The sequence below is a fragment of the Podarcis melisellensis genome (assembly GCF_964234715.1).
Source record: "Podarcis melisellensis genome assembly, chromosome: 12".
Classification (NCBI taxonomy): domain Eukaryota; kingdom Metazoa; phylum Chordata; class Lepidosauria; order Squamata; family Lacertidae; genus Podarcis; species Podarcis melisellensis.
Genome location: NC_138544.1, coordinates 3,789,503 through 3,814,542, shown reverse-complemented (window position 1 = coordinate 3,814,542; position 25,040 = coordinate 3,789,503). Strand labels below are relative to the sequence as shown.

At 41.9% G+C, this 25,040-nt stretch overlaps 1 protein-coding gene across 3 annotated transcripts in view; it reads right to left on the bottom strand.

Moving 5' to 3' along the window:
* GLI3 (GLI family zinc finger 3) overlaps positions 1-25,040 on the bottom strand; it is a 254,324-nt gene that overhangs the window by 153,186 nt on the left and 76,098 nt on the right. For 2 of the 3 annotated variants that reach the window (XM_081930977.1, XM_081930978.1), the window contains exon 3: positions 15,692-15,934. In XM_081930977.1, the coding sequence (XP_081787103.1) occupies positions 15,692-15,934 (243 nt within the window). Of the gene's footprint in view, positions 1-15,691; positions 15,935-20,815; positions 20,926-25,040 lie in introns of those variants that run through there. The other variant, XM_081930979.1, reaches the window with a different exon arrangement.

Genomic DNA, 25,040 nt, shown 5'->3' with positions numbered 1-25,040 from the left:
ATTTGGATTTCTAATTTTGTCTACAGTGTTTACAATGTGTTCCGAATGTTTTATAGCAAATGCTTCTGAAATCCTGCTTAAACAGTAAGGAGCAAATGTCTTCTGACACATTTTCAACAATATAATGTTTTAAGGCAAATAAATGAAGTGATAGTAATCTGGCACCCAAACAACTCAAGAGGACGTCAGACTTCCTTTTCTTTCATTAACAATATTCCTACTGTTGTAACTAAGGGAAAATTCAAAAGCAGTTTGTGACGTACATGGGGATCAAAGAAAAAGGGAATAAAATTCACTGGACTAATACAAATACAAGCTCCTTTTTGCACCCCAAGCACCTATTTGGATCCTACTCATGATGAATTAGTGCAAGTTGGTGGCAGAAATTGATTAACTCAATTTTTTTAAGTCTGACTAAAAATGCACAAAAATAATACTATTCTACTCAGTAACAGGAATGCTTTGAATTATTTAAAATATGGAAAAGTTATGACTTTTTAGGGTGGGTATTGCCCACAAATCCTTTCTGTACATATTGTAAACCACATTGGCCTTCTTATATTTTAAGTGTTGTTGTGTTTGTTTGGAGCTAAAATTACATTTGCTGCACAGTGATGATGTATGAATTTCTTTATGCCTTGTTAATGAGGCAGGATAATATGTTCACCTCTTCACAGCCAATCCTAAAGAATGGCTTTCACAAATAGAGACAGCATTATTCTGTGCAAGGAAAGATGGGTGCACCCATTCTATTACAGTAGCTTTATTACCAGTTCTCTCTACATATTACGCATCAAATTTCTATCCCATCATGAAACCAACCCTTTAAGACTCTCAGGTTATGAGTGGCTGAAATTGCTCTAGGAATATGTGTAAGACAGTTATCCTTGGTCCTGTTCCGCCGCCACCCCCCCATCACCACTGGTTTCTGCTCCATCTAATAGTTTGCACGTATACCAGTGTTGTAGTTGCTAAAACACTATTTCAGCAGCAGTAGCACTATTCAGTTAGTTTACAACTCTGTAGATCCTAGTGGATCTCAGATGCAGCAGTCCTCACTGTCCATACTGACAACTTTTCTAGCGTAGCAATCCAAAGGAGCAGGTCTTGGGTAACTAATATAACAAAGAACTTCCACCTGGTTTCATTTTTAAATATCACTGCCTAGTAAAAGGCAATTCCCTCAGAACACCTGGAGAACAAACAAACAAATTAAATAGACACTCAATTATTTGCAACATTGAACAAACACTGCATTTTCATCAAAGTCAACAAGCCCCATGTGAATATTCCATGTGTACTTTTTCTCTTACGCATGCACAATGAATAAGGAAATAACTTATAACTGGTCAGATCCAGCAAAAGAGATCCAAATGTACAGAAGGTGGTTTTGGCACACAGATTCCCTTGATGCACAGAAAAATCAAACTCACAGTTTGGATGCAGATGCACACTTGCAATGTGATGTGCAATTGAAAGAAAAACATCCAATACAACTCTCATGTGAACTGCAAGTTGTAGACAGAGATATAGTTAGCAATGTGGATGCACATTTCAACACACTGCCTTGGGCATCTGATTATACACAACAGTTGAGTGTAACTACATGGGGACTGAGACAACTGTGTGCTTTAAAAACTGTTCTAACATTAAATCCAGTCCTGAACATGCTCGGTCAGAAAGCATATTTAATACTGCAGTCATATAGCATCATAGCTTTGTGGTCTTCAATTGCCCAGGCGTGATATAGAAGGACAGAAAGTGGAAAGAAAACAAAAAACCTGCCAAAAGCAGCAGGCTAAGTAAGTCCAGTTACCGGAAGCCACCAATTTACTGCTAATGGTTTGGTGACCATTCAAGCTGTGCTCAACAAAAAAAACCTCAGTAAAAGCCAAAGAGGGAAGCAGAAAGGCCAAGATGATTGAGATTTAACTTTCTATCATATACCAATAATATGGGGGAGACAAAGGGAGGAGGCAAAGAGAAGAATGGACAATAATAATGTTTTGTGCAGGTGGTGCCAAGATCCCGCACTGGTCCTTCAGACCAATCCATTCCCGTGTGAACCTGAGAGACGATTAATCCTCAAGGACCACTGTAATGAGACCTTTAAAGGCTCAAGACCAGCAGCCCATCCCGAGCATGGCAGCAGCCTGCTCCCAGAAGTCTTCTCTAGCAGAGTTACATCAAAGCAAACAGGGACCAGATAGCAGGATTCCCTGAGAATCCCTTATCTCAGCATTAGCGGATGCTTCTCCTCTGATTGTCTTGAACTGCCACCTGTCCCAGGCATCTTTGAAGGCAACGCTAAGTCTGTGATGGATCTGACCTCCTTGAGCTGAGATTCTTTTATGTCTTTCTTCATTTTCTGCTCTGTTACATTCCTTCTCTGCAATGCACACTACATGAAACAAAGGGAGTTCTCAGTCCTTGACTCACTGTCCCCAGCTATTTGAAAGCAAAAGGGAGGAGGGGGGAACAATGTTCAGGATTATACTCCATCTGCAATGTGGAGTTGTCCTCCAGAGACAAGCCTCTTATTTTTGAGAGTTCTAACTAGATGGCTTTTACACAACGGCGACTTGAAAATAGGGGGTTCAGTATTGTTAGGCGCCAAGATGAGAAGGCTGCATGTCAGAGATAACTTAAAAACAAAAAGATTCATGCTATAGCGATATATTAAGAATCACATTAAAGGAAAAATAACCAAGTAGCAAGACACATGGCTATCATTAAATAATTAAAGGAACTGTATACAACCCTCCTTCACTACATGCAAATATCCGTAATGCTTGTGCCTATCTATTATTTAAATTTTTACAGGAGAAAGGATTTCATTTTAAGTTAAAATTAGGTAGGAAACCCAAGGCATTAGCAAAGGTGCCCTGGGATTGATGCTAATTGCTACTGATATTTCTAAATTCAAAAATCTTCTAAACCACCAGTTCTGGTCACAAAAGAGTTACATAAGAAACTTACATAAAAATTGTCTTTTTACAAAACATAGCATATGTCGATTTCATTGAATGAGAAAAGGTAAAACATGTGTTCCTCATTCATTTTTTTCATTCTTCTCATTTTATGCAGTTTAATCAAATTCTCTCCTCTGTTCCCAATTCCAAATCTTAACTCACCTGTATCTGATTAGGACCTGCTGCCTTGACAAAGGCTCGATTCTCACAATAAAATCTCTGTTTCAGAGCAGGTCTCCAAATCATAGCTTGTCTGGAAAACATTAACCATAGTTGCCAGCTTGCACACAACAGGAAGCTATGGTTCCTTGCAACTTCCGGGATTCTACACTCATGCAGGAGGAGAAACGAACCAGGAGAAAACTCGTGCACACCCTGTTTTATTAAGCCATGGTTTCATTGTGTGGACTTGGCCTACGTAGCAGTGATATCCAAGTAATCAAAGCCGTCCTTAAGGCCCAACTCAAAACCTGAAGGCCTCCACCCCCATCGTCTCAATCCCCATCGTTCAGCCTGGACACTGAGGTCCAGCTTCAAGGGTCTTCTGACGGTTCCCTCCCTGCAAGAAGTGAGGTTACAGGGAACGAGGAAGAGGGCCTTCTCAGTAGTGGTGCCTGCCCTGTGGAACGTCCTTCCATCACATGTCAAGAAAATGAACAACTATCTTACTTATAAAAGACATCTGAAGGCAGTCCTGTATAGGAAAGTTTTTAACGTTTGATGTTTTATCATGTTTTTCATATTCTGTTGGGAGCTGCCCAGAGTGGCTGGGGAAACCCAGCCAGATGGGTGGAGTACAAATAATAAATTATTATTAAATTATTATTATTATAGTAAGAAATTGGCCATGGTACTAGCAGGTGAGCTCAAGCACAACCTTCTCCCACCTCTTTACTGAATTCACACCTAGGGCCATTGGGATGCAACATCCCTACTCTCCCAGGAACAGAACCATGGCAAGGTGAAGACCAGCCTAGCTCCAGCTATGAAAAGTTGCAGGAACCTTGCACCTCCTTCCCCACCCCTCAGCCTCGGAAAGACTTGGCTCCAGCTGCCACCTGTCCTAGAGAAAGAGACTTCGCCACTGCAGAAGAAAACTTTGTCACTGGATTAATGAGCATGGGTTATGGGTAGCTCTATGTATTGGTATTGTTTCAATTCGCTGTAAACCACCTTGGAGATTATTTCATCAGAAGTTGCCAGGGGCAATCTTTAAAATAAACTAACAAGAAACAATTTGGCACTGGTCGTTTCAAAATCAGCATACTGAGTTAAAAAAACAGAACACAGCAGTTCTGATGTGTCAGATTAGGTGCAAGGAAAGCTGTGTGAGCATCAGGGGAATTGAGGAGAATTTCAAAGCAAAGTTCCTAGTTCACACTGTAAGCCACTGTTACCCCAGATCTCAATTCAAACCTGTAAAGATGTATTTTTAAGCTCATCTTTAACAAAATGGCCACATCAAGCCACAAACCCTAACTTATTGACTAAGTGGTCTGAAGGATTAAGAGAATAAACTAAAGAGTGTTTCATCCAAATGGTATGGTTTTTTACACAGGTAAAATTTCCCATGAATTAAGGAGGGGGGGGATCAAAATCATGGTGATTTTCCCATCACAAAAAATTATATTGTGCCAAATATGAATAGGGTATGGAGGTAATGGCAGACTGCAGCCAAACAAAAGAGTCTGTGTGTGCAAAATTGTCATACATAACAAATCTACACATGTTTCATGCTTCTTACTATACAACATTGGTTTCTGTGTAAGCAATGGAGTGGTTGAACCAAAGGCATTGTGGAATAACTCCACAGTTTGGCACTGTCTACTTGTAAACTGATTTGTGTTACAAAATCTCTCTTGAACACTGAGACAGTAGAATAAAATTTGGTGCATATGTTCAGAATATTACTCTAGTATTCAAATCTAAACACCAGAAGAATTCTTTTCAAGGAAGGAGAAGTTATAGCATACTGGAACGGATCCCCCCTTGAGCACTGAGACAACGCCAGAGCCTGACTTAGGGCGGCGGAGATGGTTCCTCTGCGCAGGGCGCCAAACCAAGGGGACACAAAATGATGGTGATAAAACCTTTGTTTATATGAGTACCTACTCAAAGTAATAATAATGTGAAGCTTCAGTGAACCTATTGAGAAGATCCATAAAAAAGCAACTGCATCCAAAGGAATTATTGAGAAAATAAGAAATATTTAAGGGGGGTGGCACCAAATTTTCTCCTTGCTCAGGGTGGGTGCCATATTACCAAAGTCTACCCTGACACCACAATGGTATTTGCTTGACACATTAACAATCTAATTCTTCATCTGAAGAAATCAGTTGAAGTGGCCGAGTCAGTGTTTGCAACTGATAAATGAATTGAGTCCTGAACTAGCCAAACATATTTTCATTTTTGTATCCTGATTCCCAGACATATTTTCAAGAAGAGCAGAAAGTTGCAAAATCACAAAATATTTTCTGGTGACCATGTATTCAGTTATTTAATTTTAGTTGCGCTAGCTAAATTATATTCAATAAATAAAACATATTAATTAAATAACTTCGGGGGTGGGATAGCTATTAGTGATGAAAAGACAATAGTCACAAATTGGCTCAACATACCCAGAAAAAAAGAAGAGAAGGGACCTAGTCCAACATCTGCCCTATAGATACTTCACGTATGCCTGGATTAATGAACCTGTATCATCCACACTGTAGGTTGCTATAAACCAAGCAGCAGAAAGAATACAGACCATGCTGGCACATGTATGCTTCTAAGACAAAAAATAACTTCAAGGCACATTAATATATTGTTTAAATCAGCCTTGAATGTAAGGCAAGAAAAGTAATGCAATGTTATTACTTAACCAAAGGCTGAAGTTTATTAACTCTCTGGTAGGACCTCAGCAAATTTAGTATCTCCAGACTTTCTTGTATCCAAAAAGGGTGTTGAAAACTAATTAGAACGAATTAGAAATTAGATTGTGCTTGAATCTTTGCAACTTTTTCAAGACTTTGAACAGTGAAAACCACCATTAATTGCACAGATTGGAACAGTGCATAAGGATGAGGCTAAATGCAGCATTAAAATCCTCATAGTATGGCTGGCTAGTAGTCAACATATAAATAAGACAAAAAGACATTGAAGAGCCAGAAGATTTCAATTTTTCATTGTGAGTAATTTTGAAATTTGTTCCCTTGCAGAAACACTTTTAACAGTCAAAATGATCATCCAAAATGATCAACTACTCTAAAGGGCTCCAATACACTTTTAAAAAGTCAAATGTGAAATCTGAAGGGTGTGTGTGTGTGTGTGTGTGTGTGTGTGTGTGTGTCAAACAAAATGGTCCAACAAACCCAATGAGACATACCAAAGTAAAAAATTCTTACTGGTTGCTGCTTTAAGAGCCTCAGTCATGCAATGTCACATCCCATTCGCAAGGAAACAAATCAAGTTAAATGGGAACACACTAATCAACATAGAGGCGGCCTCTTGGGAGCAAATACAAGCCTGAAGATTAATTAAGATGTTTGAAAATGTAAATATAATATGGGACCAAAAAGTCCCTACTTGTTTAGTTTCTAAGGATGCTCACAGATGGAGTGTGTTTTGGATATCAGCATATCTGACATTCACATGCCACATGGGACTGTACTAATTCTTGTCGTGATCCCCACTATTTCAAATGGCAGGCTGGGGAATCCATTGTTTCATCCACAAAGGATAACAGTCTAAAAGGTGATTGCTTAGGGATTGTCGGGCACAAGCTCACACAGCACAGCAGCTTTGCAGGGTTTTTCCAATAAGGTAAAGGTAAAGGTACCCCTGCCCCTACGGGCCAGTCTTGACAGACTCTGGGGTTGTGCGCCCATCTCACTTAAGAGGCCAGGGGCCAGCGCTGTCCGGAGACACTTCCGGGTCACGTGGCCAGCGTGACAAGCTGCATCTGGCGAGCCAGAGCCGCACACGGAAACGCCGTTTACCTTCCCGCTGGTAAGCGGTCCCTATTTATCTACTTGCACCCGGAGGTGCTTTCGAACTGCTAGGTTGGCAGGCGCTGGGACCGAGCAGCGGGAGCGCACCCCGCCGCAGGGATTCGAACTGCCGACCTTTCGATCGGCAAGTCCTAGGCGCTGAGGCTTTAACCCACAGCGCCACCTGCGTCCCGAGTTTTTCCAATACTGTTTCCATAATTTACTGTTTAATGCACAATCAGCAAAGTGAAAAGCTGCCTCAAGTTGCTTTCTAATATCTGTTTTTCTCAGCTTGACAGAGTGGTTTGTGACATTCTGGATGCCAAAGTTCTTAAAGACCTTTTGATGAGAAATTATCTTCAGAAAAAGTACAGGACAGATTCAAATGGAAATGGTCTGTTTGTGTGAGTGATATTACAGAAACTCTCAGGTCATAACACTGAAGCTCACTTTTGCTAAGATTTGGGCTTCAAACTAGAGTATGGCATTGTTCCTAGAAGTAGATGATTTTACATGATTAAAGAAAGTAGCTTAAAGTTAGGCATCATGGAAAACATGGGAAGGCTGCAGAAAATGGAAGTCCCCCCTCTCTCCTTGAATTGTAACAGGCAGAACATATCCACAAATTTAACACCCCCGGGCCAAGTTGCTGACTGTGACTTGCAAGAAAATACACGTGATAACATCACATCATATGAGGAGGAGGAGGAGGAGGAGAAGGAGGAGAAGGAGAAGGAGAAGGAGAAGGAGAAGGAGAAGGAGAAGGAGAAGGAGAAGAAGAAGAAGAAGAAGAAGAAGAAGAAGAAGAAGAAGAAGAAGAAGAAGAAGAAGAAGAAGAAGAAGAACAACAACAACAACAACAACAACAACAACAACAACAACAACAACAACAACAACTTCTTCTTATTGGTTTCCCCAGCCACTCTGGGTGGCTTTCAACAGAACATTAAAAACAGAAGAAAAAACCTTCAAACATTAAAAACTTTCCTAAACAGGGCCGCCTTCAGATGTCTTCTAAAAGTTGGATACGAATTAAGTTCTTAACCCGAGGTACCACTGTAGTTGTTTATTCCCTTGACATCTGATGGGAAGGCATTCCACAGGGCGGGTGCCACTACCGAGAAGGCCCTCTGCCTGGTTCCCTGTAACTTGGCTTCTCGCAGTGGGGGAACCGCCAGAAGGCCCTCGGCGTTGGACTTCAGTCGGAACAATGGAGGTGGAGACGCTCCTTCAGGTATATTGGGCCGAGGCCGTTTAGGGCTTTAAAGGTCAGCACCAACACTTTGAACTGTGCTCAGAAATGTACTGGGAGCCAATGTAGGTCTTTCAAGACCAGTGTTATATGGTCTCGGCGGCAACTCCCAGTCACCAGTCTAGCTGCCGCATTCTGGATTAGTTGGAGTTTCCGGGTCACCTTCAAAGGTAGAGTGCATTGCAGTAGTCAAAGCGGAAGATAACTAGAGCCTGCACCACTCTGGCGAGACAGTCTGCGGGTTGGTAGGGTCTCAGCTGGCCTACCAGATGGAGCTGGTAGACAGCCGCCCTGGACACAGAATTGACCTGTGCCTCCATGAACAGCTGTGAGTACAAAATGACTCCCAGGCTGTGCACCTGGTCCTTCAGGGCCACAGTTACCCCATTCAGGACCAGGGAGTCCTCCACACCCGCCCGTCTCCTATTCCCCAAAAACAGTACTTCTGTCTTGTCAGGATTCAACCTCAATCTGTTAGCCGCCATCCATCCTCCAACCACCTCCAGACACTCACACAGGACCTTCACAACCTTCACTGGTTCTGATTTAAAAGAGAGGTAGAGCTGGGTATCATCTGCATATTGATGAACACCCAGCCCAAACCCCCTGATGATCTCTCCCAGCGGCTTCATATAGATATTAAAAAGCATGGGGGAGAGGACGGAACCCTGAGGCACCCCACAGGTGAGAGCCCAGGGGTCTGAACACTCATCCCCCAACACCACTTTCTGAACACGGCCCAGGAGAAAGGAGCGGAACCACCATAAAACAGTGCCCCCAGCTCCTCTGGATGGTCCAGAAGGATGTTATGATCAATGGTATCAAAGGCTGCTGAGAAATCCAGCAGAACTAGGAAACAGCTTTCACCTTTGTCCCTAGCTCGCCGGAGATCATCAACCAGTGTGACCAAGGCGGTTTCACTCCCATGATGAGGCCTGAATCCCGATTGGAAGGGATCCGAATGGTCCGCATCTTCCAGGCATGCTTGGAGTTGTTCCACGGGTGCTTAATCCACCTTGCCCAAGAATGGAAGATTTGAGACTGGGCAATAGTTGGCCATATTAGCCAGGTCTAAAGATGTTTCTTTAATAAGCGATTTAATGACTGCCTCTTTCAGTGGCTCTGGGAAGGCTCCCTCTCAGAGAGAAGCATTTACAACTCATCCAGCCCTTCCTGGCTCACTTTTATTAGCCAGGATGGGCAAGTATCAAGGAGTCAGGTGGCTGGTTTCACTCGTCCAAGCAGCCTGTCCGCATCCTTGGAGGTAACAGATTGGAATTGATCCCATGCTAGACAGATCCCATGACTAGACAGGACTCTAGCACTCTCCTGCCCCGGCCCTGCTCCCGCAGTGGAGTCTACCTCTTTCTGAATCTGAGCGACTTTATCTGCAAAAAAACTACAAAATCATTGCAGATCTTGTCATTCTGTTAAATTACGAACCACCTGGAACCTCCTGCTGCTGTTTTCTGCAGTTGCAATAGAGGCGGGGAAGAAGGTCCTCTTTGCTGTCGCTATCACCACTTGGTAGGCTCGACATTGAGCTCTAACCTGTGTCCAGTCTGATTCAGAATGAGTTTTCCGCCACCGGCGCTCTAGCCATCTCAGCGATTGTTTCATTGCCCTCAGATCCGTGGAAAACCACAGGGCTGTCCAGGCTCCATGCAATCGGAGAGGGCACTTCAGAGCCAAACAGTCAACAGCCCTGGTTAGCTCCACATTCCAGCGGGCCACCAGGGAATCAACTGAAAGGCCATCAACATAGGATAAAGCATCCCCTACCACTCTCTGGAAACCATTTGGATCCATTAAGTGGTGGGGGTGGACCATCCAAATTGGTCCCACCTCCCTGCAGAGGGGAAGGGTCACGGAGAAATCCAGTTGCACCAGGAAGTGATCCGACCATGGCACTTCTTTTGTTTCACTTTTAGTTAGTGTCAGATCACCAACATCTGTAGAGGTAAAAACCAAGTCTTAGGCATGTCCGCAGCTATGAGTTGGGCCAAACTTATTCAGGGACAGCCCCATGGAGGCCATGCTTTCCACGAAGTCCCAAGCGGCTCCTTGGAAGGTCGTGTCAACATGATGTTAAAATCCCCTAGGACAACCAAACTGGGTGTCTCCAGGAGAACATCCGCCATGACCTGAAGCAGCTCGGGCAGGGAATCCTTGGTGCAGAGGGGAGGTTGGTACACCAAAAGGAATCCTGTACTTCCCCTCTTGCCCAACTTCCAGAACATGCACTCGGAAAACTGGGTCTTCCCAATAGGATGCCTGATGCAAACTAACTACTTCCTAAAAATCACTGCAACCCCCCCTCCCCGCCCACAAGACCTGGGTTGCTGTGCATAAGAGAAACCTGGTAGACAAGCAGCGGCAAGAACAGGCCCATCTGCTTCATCCAGCCAAGTCTCTGTTACACATGCCAGGTCAAGTCCTCCATCCATGATCAAGTCATGGTCCATGATCAAGTGGTCTTATGAATAATTGACCTGGCATTGCATAGCAGCACCTTCAGGTCGTGTGGGGATCCCTTGCTGAATCTAATATCCGTCCGGTCAGGACCAGACCTGGAGGCAGGGATAGTCCTCAAACAATGACTAAACCTGCCTCAAGTAATGACATGGTCTGGTCTTAGTGTAACTCCTCCTCCTATCTGTGATCACTGAGATCGGTTGTCCCAGTGCACGCACACACACACACACACCCGTGGAACATGCCCCAGCCATTTTGTTGGCTGGGACCCACTCCCTGGCAGCCCTGACCCCTCCCCTTAAGAACAAAATAAAACCTTCCCAACAGGATGCCTGGTGCAAGTTAATGACTTCCTAAAAATCACTGCAAACCCCCCACCACCACCACCCATATGTCTAGGAAAGCTTTTTCATTCACCTTCATTACTCAAAGCCCAAGTGGCTACAGCAGCTGGGAGAGCCTTTTTCAGCTTCATCTGGCATTGTGCCAACTCCTGGACAGGGATAGCCTGGTCCTTGTGATCCATGCACTAGTAGCTTCTAGACTGAATTGCTTTAACACAAGCTATGTGGAGGTTCCCTTGAGGTTGGTCTGAAAGGTGCAACCGGTGTGACAAACAGGAAAGGAGGATTACTCAGTGGAGCAGCCAAATTCTCTTCCCATCCATGCCCCTTCCTCCTGGAAATTCACCAGACTGCCTCTCTTCCCATCTTTCGATGGATGGTAAAGAGGGCTTTCTTATTCAAGTCTAATCAATGACCTGCTGTGTTTTGCATCTTTCTTGTTACCAGTGTTTGAAATTGGCCAAGTGCCAGGCACATTACGCACCTATTGGCCACTTGCGACCAAGTGAAGATGCCCTGGGCCTAATATCTCCACCATTTAGAGGTGCATGCCTGGGCATCCTTGGATCTGGACTGTTTTCACACACTAACGCCACACCTTGTAGAATTCTATCTGCACAATCAGAATGAATTTCAAGGACCAAAATGCTTTTTCTGTCCAGCCTGAGAAGAAGCTGTGAACAATATTATAGTCATTGTTGTAACTTGTCTTTGCTTATACCAGCTCACTGCCCTGCTCACCGTTGTGAAGAATATTCTTACGTTACGAATGGTCTGTGTCACCGTTAAGAAAAAGAGGTGGTAACAGGCCAATATATATGTGTCCTGTCCCTGGATCAAGTGACTTCTCTTCTTTAAGTTCTCAAAGTTCTTAACGTGGCTCAAGGTTGTCATCTGAACTAGCCAAATGTTTAACTGATAATCAATAACACCTAGTCCATCATTTAAAAAATAAGACTTTAGAGCCGTCTTGCACCAAAATGGCAACTAGACATTCCGATTTGGCAACTATAACCTTGGTTTAAGGAGCCATTTGGCGCCTAGCCTATATATGAGAGTTTCTAACACTGTTTGTTACTCTTTAAGTAACTACTATTGCAAGCTACTTTTGTTATTATTTGAATAAAAAAGTGGGGTATAAATATTAGCCTAATACAAAACCAAAAGCAAATGTTGCTCTGTTTCTTTATGTTGCCATGCATTTCAATGTAAATTACACAAGCCCAGAACTGAAGCCTAAGAAAGATGATATCAGAAATAATTGTTCATTCCTCTCTTTGCATATCTTTCTAAATTTGCTCTATAGCAGGACTGCAAGGCTACAATCCTCTACCATTCCCTCCAATAGCCTACCTGGACAGTTGAGGAAGCTGAGCAGGGCCACCCAAAGGCAGAAGTTGCTGCATTTATTCCCTAGGGATGCAAAACTCCAGAAGTCTGTCAATTAATAGACTTGTCAATTAATGTAATAGCGGGGGGAATAAACTACCTAGCAAGAACCTGTAAGCCTACAAAGAATGCTGATAGCAGCTGGAGAGAGAGAGAGAGAAGAGCTGAACTAGACTGTGCAGGTCTATTAATTAAGCCCACATTTGACAGCAACTGAAACACAGATGCCATTTGAAAACAACACACAGCCAAAACAAACAAACATGGAGGACGTGGTGAGAAAGAGTTGGCCGGCTCAAGCCTCCAACAGCTTATAGTAGGTCATGGGCGGGGCAGGGGGAGTTGGGGAGGTGCAGGCAGCAAAGTTGTAAAGCTCTTCCTTTGCACCGAAATGATTCCCTCCATCGCCATCACTGTTCCCGCACCAGCACAGAGCTATAGCACTAAGTTTGGCAGCCCTATGCACTGCTTCATTGTGCACCGCAGCAGGTGGAGGCTTCAGGGGGAAGGGGAAAAGGGTTCCCTTGGTCCCTTCCTCACTGCTGAAACCAACTTAAACAGGATTACAAGATTCCTATTATAAGCTGCCTGAAACGCGGAACAGGAGCACACTTCTTAGGGGGTGGGACTACACTGCAACATTTTGCTGCAGATCCCACTTATCTATGGATGAGGTAGTAAAACTGTGCCTGAGACTGTATTGCTTTGGACTGCAGTTGAGGGTTCATGTGAAAGAATGCTAATATCCACATCTCTCTCTCTTTCTCTCTGCTAATGTATTTGATATTAAAGCAACTGCAATGTTTGTTTTTTAATGCTGTTGTGATTATTGCGAGCCCCTTTGAGCTCAACATTTCTTGTTAGAAAAGCGAATTACATATATTAAATTAACAGCACCGCTTAGCTACCCCCACTTTACATATATCCAGGCTGGGAGTAACAGTGGAGGTTGCGGCCATCACTTGTAAAGATCAAAACCTATGTGGGATATGCAGAAAACCCAGTTCTTCTCCAAGGTTCTACATGGCAACAGGTGCCATTTGAAGGCCATTCTTAACCTAGGCGACCGTCCTTTTGCGGCTGCGTTCACACAGCAGTGATCTGTGGCCTGGAAGCAAGTTGCATTGGCACAATAACGATGTACACAACAGGCCAGCACATCTTTTTAAAATCCATTAAACAAGATGTCAGGCCGCATGGAACCCTGCACAGATAAGTGATTTCCATGCACTGAATGCCTTGCATAAATTGCCCCCTAGCCTCCACTTGTGAACTTGCCAAGAATTACACACTGTGTGCTGATTGGGGTCTGTAACACGCACTGTAGACTTGTGAGAAGATATGGTAAGATGTCAATGGGTCAAAAGTGGTATTTGTCATGTCTACAGTATTTATGTTTCATTTCTACTTATTCAATATCACTGCATTGTTACAAAAGAATCATTGCCAGGTTTTGTAGTCACATTCTGGCATTTCATAATGCTGGATTACATTGAGCCATTTAATGTTTTCGCAGAAAACTACATAAAAACAAGTAATTTTTGGCTAGTCACCTAGGATCTGCATAGCAGGAACAATATCAAAGACACTGTATATATTAGCGACTGGAAATTCACCTGCTTCTGAACTGTAGCTCATACTTGGTGAATGTTGACATCACCATGTGAAAACTCTTTGTCTTTAATCATGCTTAGTTATATGCACACATGTTCCAATGAAATCATTACTGCTTGCATAAGAACAACCAGATTTAGGATTGCAGATTGTGACAACAACCTAACAAAAATTTTAAAATCACGTATTAATACTAGAACATAGGTTTTCTAGACTTTCAGGCTTTCAAAGTTTTTCATGGTAAATCCTCTCAAAGACTTTTCAAACTAGGGGGAACTTTAAAAGCATTTGAAAAGATTTGGTGTGGAAACACTGAAAAGTAAAACAAAACATACCTCTGGCATGTTCACAAATCCACTGTGCACTAAGAGCACAGCCAGGATAAATAATATGAAAACCTCTGTGGCATCTAAACTTTTTCCTTGAATGCCAAAGAAAACTAGTGTCCCTTTTTTTTATCCAACCTACATCTATATTATCAACTTCCATCTTTTATTGTCAGACTCTGTTTTAAAGACAGGCTATCCTGGTGAGACTTAACGTTTGTATGTAAGACACACTTTGATCTGCACCCTGATGAGTGAACATTCTCCTTTGCTGCTAACCCAACTAATGAAGGGATAAAATTAGCTTTTCTCCCCTGCACTCTCTTTACCACAAAAAACCCATGCACTAATCAGCTGTCCTCACTAATCAGTCATCTGGCTAATGACCTTTTGCCTCGAAACACTAACATTTCTGAATGAAGGAGTGTGGGGGGAGGAGTGTGGCAAGACCCTCAGTGGTCCTTTTTAAGGGGTCTCAAGTCTCTCATCTGGTATGAGAAACTGAAAGGTTAAATGGCAAGCACACACCCTGACTAGATGATAAATCTATAATCAAAAGGCACAGACCGACACCTCAAGATGTGCTTCATTAAAACACAGCTAAGTGATTTTCTCCCTCCTCTTTAAAAAACTAGAAACAGATGAAAAAATTGCTTGAAACTCCCCCATACTCTGCCTGTGGAGAAATCTGTTTGCACATCTGCGTCAAAGCGTCACTTGATTTTTTACTTTTTAGTATCAGTGCCTGATGAGGAATTCCAAGGCTGAAACTCATTCATGTTCTCTCACTCTCTAGCTATATATTGCATCTGGGAGCAAAGCAGATGATCATGCCGGCAGCCTTATTTCAGCTGCTTGTGATACTGGTGATAAAAGATAAGACCACAAAGAATACTTTTCTAATTTTGCAGAATAGTTCATCACCCTGCTCCTTCTCTTAACATTTCTTCCTCCCCAACCCATCACCACACCCAAATTCTACTTTATCTGTAACAAAATGCAACTAAGCAGCAACAGTTGGGCTGTTCTTCTTTGCAAAGGCTCCTGTGTGAGCCTCAGGGAAACGAGTGCTGGAACAGCAGGAGGTATCAAAACTCAATTAATTTCAATGGGATTTCTGGGGGGCTGTGCTTTTTGTTAACTTTAAGGGCATGCAGTTAACTGCTCTGGGGGACAGTTCCTTCTCTTTCTGACTCCCAGCTCCCCGCTCATGCCAAGTTTCTCAATAAACAGAAGAGTGTTTTTAAAAGTCTTATTAATGCAATCCTTCTCAAAACCATGTTGAATGCTATGGGAGGTGACTGTCCTGACTTTGCTTCCTAAAAATCAACTTGAATTAAATACTTACGGTAAGGAGGATCCATATAGCCGTTCCTGGGGTCCATGGCAAAGACTGTCCCACGGTAAGGTACGGATGGTTCAGGAAGGTGGGGTATAGATCCATGTATCTCCTTCTTGATTAATGAGGCCCTTTCCTCGCTGGATGTCGAAGGCTCCTCGCTGATTTTACTGAGGCCTTGCCCGCCCTGTGGCTGCATTGTGATTGCGTTTCTTCTCTCTCTGTGATAGGTCTGCCCAGGACTTTCATCCTCTAGGGAGGGGGAAAAAAGAGAGAGAGAGGTTTGGGAGGGGGAAGAGAAATTTTAAGCTCAGCTGCTGCAAGCGATCAAAGTTTTTAAAGTTTCCTCTTCCGCTAAGCACGATCTGCGCCACAATATAAGTTCAGAGGACCAGAGACACATGTGTGGTTATGAAAGATGTCCCTGGATGCAGGTGGAAGGAGGAGGGAGTGGGGAACGCAAGCCACTCAGGGCAAGTGGCAGTTGTGCAGTAGATCATCATCACCCCATTCGCTGATGCATTTACTAGAGGGGCCATTAATCGTGCAGAAATGGACACTGGCTTGCTATTTTCTTTCCTCTGGGACAAGAAGGCTTGGAAGTTTTGGCTGCTTGACCGGGAGGAAAAAAACAATTTGTCACGAATCGCAAAAAGATGAACTCTGCTAGCAGAAACTAAATCAAGTCTAGCCACCCACTGGTGCTTTGTATTGGCTAGCATGCTCCTTTATGCCTCCACAGATGGACTGCTGATAAGAGAAAGGCTCCTCGCCGTTAAACGGAGATCTCAGTTATTAAAATTAAGCCACAAAGGGCCCCTAAAAAACCTGGAGCCTCTGGTAATTACACAGAGCATACCTGGCTGCAGAGACGTACAACAGTCTGAACCAAAAGTTTAAAATGTTATCTATAGATCTGTTGCGTGTACACAACATGAACAGCATAGTCTATCTGAATCATCAAACGCACACATCTATTTGACATTTTAAACTTTTAGCTCTAATAACTGCACCCCAAATGCCCTAGAATAGCCCCCGAGGGAATGACAGAATCATGATAAGGAAGAGCAGGAGGAAAAGTGATTGCCCAGACTTTCAGAGGTGTATGTATTTCAATGGAACTACAAATCTATTTGAGTGGTTGTTTTGATTCTTACGAGTGGATTAGGATATTTTAATATACAATTATTAGTAGAATGTCAAAATGATTATGTACTTGAAAAAAGGCTCAGTCCAAGGTGTAGTTGTTCTTTCTCTTAGAAATACATTCTCTTAGAAATACATTCTTCAATACAACACATTTACCAATTTAGAAAATGTTAAGAAGCAGAAAGAACTGCATTATGATTGTTCACTTAGCCATAAAAATCCACACTACAAAACTCAAGAGGGAGAAAAGAAAGAAATGTGAAGGGGAAGAGATTTATCTGCTGACTTGTACAACAACAGAAATTCCTGAGCACAACACAGGCTTCTTAACTGTGTCTCTAAGGAATCGGCTGAGGCAGCTGTTTTAGCTCATTCACCTGAATAAGGAAGCAGGATGCACCTTTAAAACACAATGGCCTCTCTCTCACCTGACCTGTTCCTGAAGTGTCCCGTGAGCCAGTCTATGGACAACCAGCCACTCCATATACAGAGAGCGTTCTCTGGGATAAAACCAGGTGCCTGTAGCATCCCAAGAGATGCCACCAGCCCTGTCCATGAAATTCACAAGATAAAGGCTCTGAACTGACATGGGGGTGGGGGCTCACAGAGGATTCTCTCAGATGAAGACCAATTAGGAAATGGGACAAATGAAATGTGCAGGCACTTAAATGAAAACAAGAATTGCTTCCATACCTGAGACAAGAAACCTGCCTCTCACAAGGCTTTCCAACCACCCACAGCACATCTCAGAGAAAAGCTTAAGGAAAGAGGATTAATGCAAGTGGGCAGCCATCATTTCTGTAAAATACTGTCCTGACCGGCAAAAGCTGTCTTCTAAAGTATTTCTGATGGTTCTGAATACTTTTTGTACCAACCCCAAGGAGCGGAGTTCAAATAATAGTTTTGGATATACACCTAAGATGTTTTAGACACATAACTAAAATGAAAAGTGTGAACGCAACAAATACATTTGCAAACATGTGCTGCCATACAGATACACTCAGGGAGCTGTGATAAGCTGCAGCTTCTGGATGAGAGAACAACCTGTGGCAAACTCTCTGTCGTGCATGAAATGGCCCCGACTCCCTTTTATTTGTTCTGAATGGGTAAAAATCAATCAAAGGAGGCCTGTAAATAAATTCAAAGTATGTGTAATAACCAAAACTTCCAAACACAAAGTCCTCATATTGGAAGATTAAAGTAAGCACACAAGCAAAAATAATGTTTCTGGCATACTGAGGAAACCAAATTGCCTAACGACATTTAGGCATCTCGTGTTTGGGAAAGAAAAAGGAGAGAAAGAGAAGTTGGGGAGAACTATGGGGGTGGTTTTGTATCAATTGCACACTTTTACAACAACCTCGCAATCATGCTAAATACACTGCTGCAAAATGAATCAGGAAGACACTTTTGTATAGGCTAATTCTTCATTACTTTAAATATTATAATGTAAAATTCTTAAAATTTATTTCAAATTTGTTTCCATGTTGGAGTAGCAACAGAAAGGATCTGTGACAAGTCCATTAAGTATTGCAATGCAGCTTAAGATGCTTGCAAACTTCATATTATAATACAAATTCAAGTTTCTTTTAAATTCCACTAGTTTTAAAGAAGACGGAACTCTGTATTTCACAGCATTTTGGGAAAGCCAGCCCTGGAGAGTAAAGCAAAACCCCATGGTTTCCTCTGCTATTTTGCTTCACTATGCACAGGTATTTGTTGCATATTCTTGATTGACATTTTGTAATCTACAGTTAAATTAGTTGTGAATAGTGCAATTGCACTGAAATATCCAAAAACACACTTGGAAACGAAACAGGTAGCCCTAACCCTGAACACTTTACTTCCAGTAAAACCTTTTATAATTATATTCTCTTGCTGCCTACTGCAATCTTTTGAAGGTGCAGTGCAAACCCTATCTGTTAAAAGTATATCCCATTATTGCTTTGCTTCCAGCCACTTTATATAGACACATTTAGGCTGGAACACAAGATAAACAATCTGTGTGTTTAATTTACAAGTGTGAGAAATACTAGGATGTTTAGATATAAGATGTGATTAGGTCCAGTGCTGTTTCCTTAACAATGTAAAACATTGGGTCATAACTTGGCACTGATTTCATCTTGCCTGTAAGGCTGTGATCCTAACACTTCCTTGGGAGTAAAGTCCAACAGTGGATTTACTGTCAAATTAATCTGCTTGCAGATGGAGCAAAATTACACTGTACATTAAATATGCCACCACAAAATACCATATGTGAGGGAGTTCAGCTTGTTTTGTTCTGTCCCTCACAATATATTCAGGTGTTAAGTCACTTCTTAACTGTAATGGTTTTTAAAAAAGATGAGCACACTTTATGGATGAAACCTGAAGCCTTTACTATGTTGGTAAAACAAAAAGAGCAAAATATATTTGATTTTAACAAAAATATGGCATTCTGTCAATAATACTTTTTTTTCCACAAAAGTAACACCACTTACTGGTGATGCACAGACAGCTACCAGCCCAAACTGCCTCTGCTCCCCCCTGCCCTCCTTTTGTGTAACACACCATTTTTGTATTAATGAGAAATTCCAACGAACAAACCGTTCGTTAAGAGTTTACTTCATGCCCTGCACTGCAAAGTTCCTTTTCAATGAGGGCAGATGAAAAACTTGACAGTACACACACTCCAGAATACAAATAGCCAAGTGGTTTGAAATTGCACTCTCTATATGCTGAAAGGAAAAACTTTCCGTGCAATAATTCTGCATGCTCTTATAACCACAGTAAAACCACTTCAGCAAGCCAAAAGGTGAAAGCTGTCTAATCTTGTTCTATTTCAGCTGAATTGTTCAATAAAATTTAAGAGCCAGTGCAGACAAGCTGCGCCAGGCCAAATTATTGACAGAAACAGACAGTCCACCATGGCAACAAGTGGAGGTCTATAACAAAAATGTAAGCAAACAAGCCGCTTCTTCGGCAGCATCTGCCAATCGAGACTTGAAGCCAAAAACACAAAACTGTTACTGCTCGCTTTTTCCTGTGTTTAAGATGTTGTGTAGTCTGCCATCAAAAGACAAAAGTCTATTTTGCTTCCCCCCCCCAAAAAAAAGAGAAGTTGCAACAGGCCAAATACCACCAGAATGTCAAAGGGCCAGATTCATTTAAGTTACAGGGTGGGTTTTTTGTATTTGTAAGCGCAGAAGTATTTCACATATTTCTTCATGTTTATTCTAGGCTAGGACAAAAGAAATAATACATCGATAACTTCAGTTTTATACCACTTTCCATCATTCCACTTGTACTCCCCCTGTTTCCAGGGATCAATCCAGGAAGCTGTTTAAAATACCTGGGATGTCCCGCAGCATATATATTTGACAGGGACTTTTTTCTATACCTGCAGGCTGGATTAAGAGAAGAGCACATGCAGAGTGTTTTTGCCACATCAACTCCCCTGAACGTGAGGCGAGGCTAACATATCAAGTGAGCTAGAAACTTCGCAGTTTGAAGTGTTTGTTCTTTCAAGGAATATATTAAATGTATCATTTGTGTAAATTATATACAGCTGTTCAGACAGACCAAGAATTGGAGAATTTTACCAGCAGAGATATTCATCGCCAGAGCTATGCCTGCCCAACCCCCTTGAAAGTCTAAATTTTGCTCATCCCACTTACAAGAGAAGGGAAGCACAGACACGTTTATGCACTAAAGTCAGCTTCTCCAATAAACTTTTCTGCTTCTTTAAAACATCATGGAAAACCCAATTTCAAACAACGAAAACTTCCTCATTTCCCCAAGGCACAGATTAAAAAATAAGTTCAAGAAGGTGTCTCAAGTTATTTGGCTGGGAGGGGATGCTCCAAAGTTCAAGTCAAATGAAGAAGCCATCTCCTAAGCCTTAGAGTACAGGATGATATATTTATTCACATTATTGCATTGCAGGCACTTAAGGAGGCTCTTTTACCTGTATTTTAAAAAAACAGAAACAGACAAGGTACTTACAACTCAATCGAAAAGATCTTGGCTTGCTCTCTGGAACCTCTCATCTTGACTGAAATTCTCTAGCTACTGGTGTGTGGACATTCCTCTCTCCTCACTTTTCCCCTCTTCTTCTCCCCCCTTGCCTCCCTCTCTCTCTCCCTCAGTCTCCCACCCTCTCTCTCAGAGGCAGCGCTTCTCCCATTAGAGGAATTAAAATTGGTTGGTGCCATGCTAAATTTAACAAGCTCATTAGTATTCTTCCTGTGTGCTTGGTAGTGAACTCTCCCTATTCAAGCTGCTCTCTCAAGCTGAGGGGTCAGGCGGCTAATCATTAAATCAAACTAATGTCACCCTATCACAATCAGCCCTAAGAGAAGGAGGGTTTATTATTTCAGTTTATGCTAAATAAACGGTTTTACAAACGGTCTTCGAGCAAGGTCAACAGCATCTTCAATTACAAGGCAAACTTAACAAGAGTTGCTATAAACCAAAGTGCTCCGTATTGACTTAAGCGCGAGCTCTGCTCCGCAGATTGCCACCGGCAGGCTTGTACAGGAATGCATATTGTAAATTTCTTCTTCATCATCATCTTCTTAAGGAAAGGGTAATCTTTTCTTTTGCCAGAATTGGTGACTTGCGTAGAGACTGCTCATTCACCTCTCCCCATCCAGCTTGCTGCTCAGCTCAATTCACCCCACACAAAGGCTGAAGACCAGACCTCAATGGACCGAGTGAAACATGTTCAAAACTAGGCTCTCTATTGTGACTGAATTTCTTAACATCTTTTCAAAAAGCGGAGAATGCCTTGAGGCTAAAGGAAGAAACAGGCTAATGGTGAATTGGGAATACTGAGCAAATTTCAGAGCCCTTTCCTCCTAGCTTTTGAGGTTGAAAGCAAGCTCTATCCTTTCAAGTTTCAAAGTCCTTTTTCCTCCCGCAGTGTCACAGAAGGATTTGAAAAGAAGGTAATTGTGCTCACAGTCTCCCTGATCAGAGCTTACGTCCTATTTCTGGTATTTCGGAATACTTCTCGCAATAATGGTGCATATAGCTCAATCCCTTAACCGGCCTGCACTCAGCAATTGCTCATTAAATGAACAATTGCTGGTATAAAATGCCTTTTATGTTCAAGGTCTGGATATAAGATAAGCATTCTAGTTCTCTAAATTTAGTTTACTAAGGAAACTCACCATCATTAAATTATCCAAATGAAGGCAGAATAGCAGTCTCTCCTAGCAAAGTAGCACTTATGAGAGATGTTCATCCTTTCCTCCACCGCCCCCGAAGACTTCAGTGCTAAAATGCTTAATAGAATAATATACAACTAATGGGGAATAATTTTCCTGCATGTAAGAAGAAGTCTACATTTTGGAGACCAGGTACTTCACTTTTGAATTATGTAATAGAGCCATAGACCCATTGACTGTGTGTCTGGCTTCCCATGTACTCTGATGACTCATTTTTGTCCCTTCTAAGAGTTTGCTGAAACTGACTGTAACTTTTCTTTCTGGTAGCAAAACGGACCTGTAGACCTTATAAACAAATTCTAGAGTGATTAGTGCCCCCTATCTTATACATGGAAATAAGATCTGTTGAAATCAATGGGGCTTATTTTCCAAGCAAGCATGCAAATGATCTGGCTGTAAAATTTGGTTTACTGTAAGAAGCAAAGTTTCTAGGAAGGCTTCTTCATGAATGTTTACCTTTTATGAAGATATTCTTAAACCAAGCGCTTTCAGAATATAGACACAAGAAGGCATTCACAAACCAGATTGCCAGCCCATCATGAGCATATGAATCAAAATTATCACAGTGGGTTAGATAGCAAACATTGAACTTTATTTATATGAGGTGCTTGAGTATTGTACAAACATTTTGCACCTTACAGCCAGTCTATACTATCTGAACGAACAATATTAGAATGTATAGACGCATATTCTTCCTTGTAATGGATTTTCAACTTATCAGTAATTTCTAATACTTTTTTGGCACTCTGTGGATTGTAAATACACAATGCCTTCACTATCTTTTATTTTCACACCTTGATAATTCTAGGGGTGGGGAGCTTGTATTTTGCTTTTCTTTCCCAGAACAGTTTTAAATAGTTGTGGCTATGAAAGAAAAATAGGGGGAAATGTAGACTAAGAAACGAATGGGAGACATTCAGGCACTGAACCTGATCCTCATACTGACTGCTATATGAGAACGGGGAATGATAGATATTCTTGCTGAATTTCAAGGAACAAGTTACATGTATACTAGCTTATAATCATGAATTCTCATATGGGAGCAGGAACATGGCCACTGATGACAACAGTGTTGGGGTGCAAATTAACATTATGTAGTTAATTTAATAGTCTCATGTACTGAACACATTGCATTTCCAGTTGTGCTCATTCTTTAATTTCACAAGTGTACAAAGAGGCTGAAATACTCTCTTACAATTGAACTCCCTTCTAGATCACATCTGCAACGCCTCCTCAATTTCTATCTTCAAATCTTTTTTTAAAGCCTATCTTTTTTCCGTGTAGCTTTTCCATAAGCTCCTTTTCTCCCAAGATTATCCAGCCCTTTAGGAGTCTTTACTGCAATTATAAATGTAACCTGTTTCTTTCATTCGGTGATACTCTCTCTACCGAAACCTAGATTGTCAGTCCCTTTCTGGCAAGACCCTTTCAAGATGTATTGTTTGTACAACACTAGGCACATTGCCAGGCCATTCAAAATAAATAAATCATAATACTTCATAGCAGAATGATTCTCAAGGGAAAGATTTGTGAGAATGTGTGGTTGTTTTGTGGGTGGGTGGATGTGTAACAGAGAGAGAGAGGGAGGGAGGGAGGGAGGGAGGGAGGGAGGGAGGGAGGGACACAGAGAGAGAGAGAATATGTGGGCATGGTCTCAGGTATCCCCCCTTGTGAGGAACACCCCACATTCAGAAAAAGGTTCATGTTCATATGTGTTCAAACATGCAGTAAACTTCTGATCACATCCACTCCTAGTCTCTATTAGTCTAAATGGCACACATATGGGTATTTTCTCAATGTGCACAATATTCAAACATTATTATGAGCTCCCAGAGGTAGAGGGGATGGGTAGGGGCAGAGAGTGCAGTCCTATTACCTTTAGATGTGTCCCAGTTTATCTTGTGTGTAAATGGACCTGGGGTTTCCTACCACCTCTCCTGGGCTTGATGGACGCATGCCTTCTCACAGTGCACAGTTCCCTAAATTTGCTCCCATGTGGAGTGCACAGGTCAAATGGAATATGCCTCACAATGTGTGTGTACACTATTGCTGCTATTGAAGTTTTGTTTTGTTTGTTTTTTAAAGTTCAAATATACACAGCATAATCAAGCTGAAAATTTTTGAACTCAGTGCTCAACTGTTAAAGGATATTTTGAGAATTATGGGCCCTGAGAGAGCTTCACTACAAGGAACGGTGACATAGTAATCTTCAGTTACAGATAGGTAGCCGTGTTGGTCTGCCATAGTCAAAACAAAAAAAATTCCTTCCAGTAGCACCTTAAAGACCAACTAAGTCAGTTCTTGGTATGAGCTTTCGTGTGCATGCACACTTCTTCAGACAGATTTTGAGTAGAATTAAAGGCAGCAAAGTAAATATTCGATCTAATGCTCAAGCCCCACTGAAACTAGCAGGAGCTACCCAAGAGAGCATACCCCTTGTCTATTCATAAGAAGACGGGCTTCTTGTGCCAAAGGTCTTAGTTTTTTGCTTTGTTTATTTATTTCTATATGAAACCTGTATACCGTGCTTCATCTAAAGATCCTGGGGCCATCCTTACCTGCACCATAGCACCAAAACTTGGCAAAGTTTGGATGACTGAAGAACTTTACTTTAAATCAATTATCTTCTAGAGCTGCAAAGCGTAAAATATTTATTTAATGCTTTTTAGGTGTTGTGTTAAAAAAATATTCCAGGCATCATATTGTGTTTAAAGCTACAATAATACAATAAAAATCTGCAATAAGACCAAAAAATCCAATCAAGCATAAATACCCCAATTACAAAACCACAAACAAAATACAATATAAATCACAGGACCTAAAAAGAAATAAAAGCAACCATCAAAATGCAGAAACTAAAACCACCAAGACTCCCACAGGGAGTGAAGCATGATCTGGGGGAATAGGGAAGTCTTTCTGGTGTTAGGCTAAGATACATTGCATAGCCTGGGTGTGAGAGGAGACCCCCAAAAAGGTCCTCTCTTGCATTTGCAGAAGGG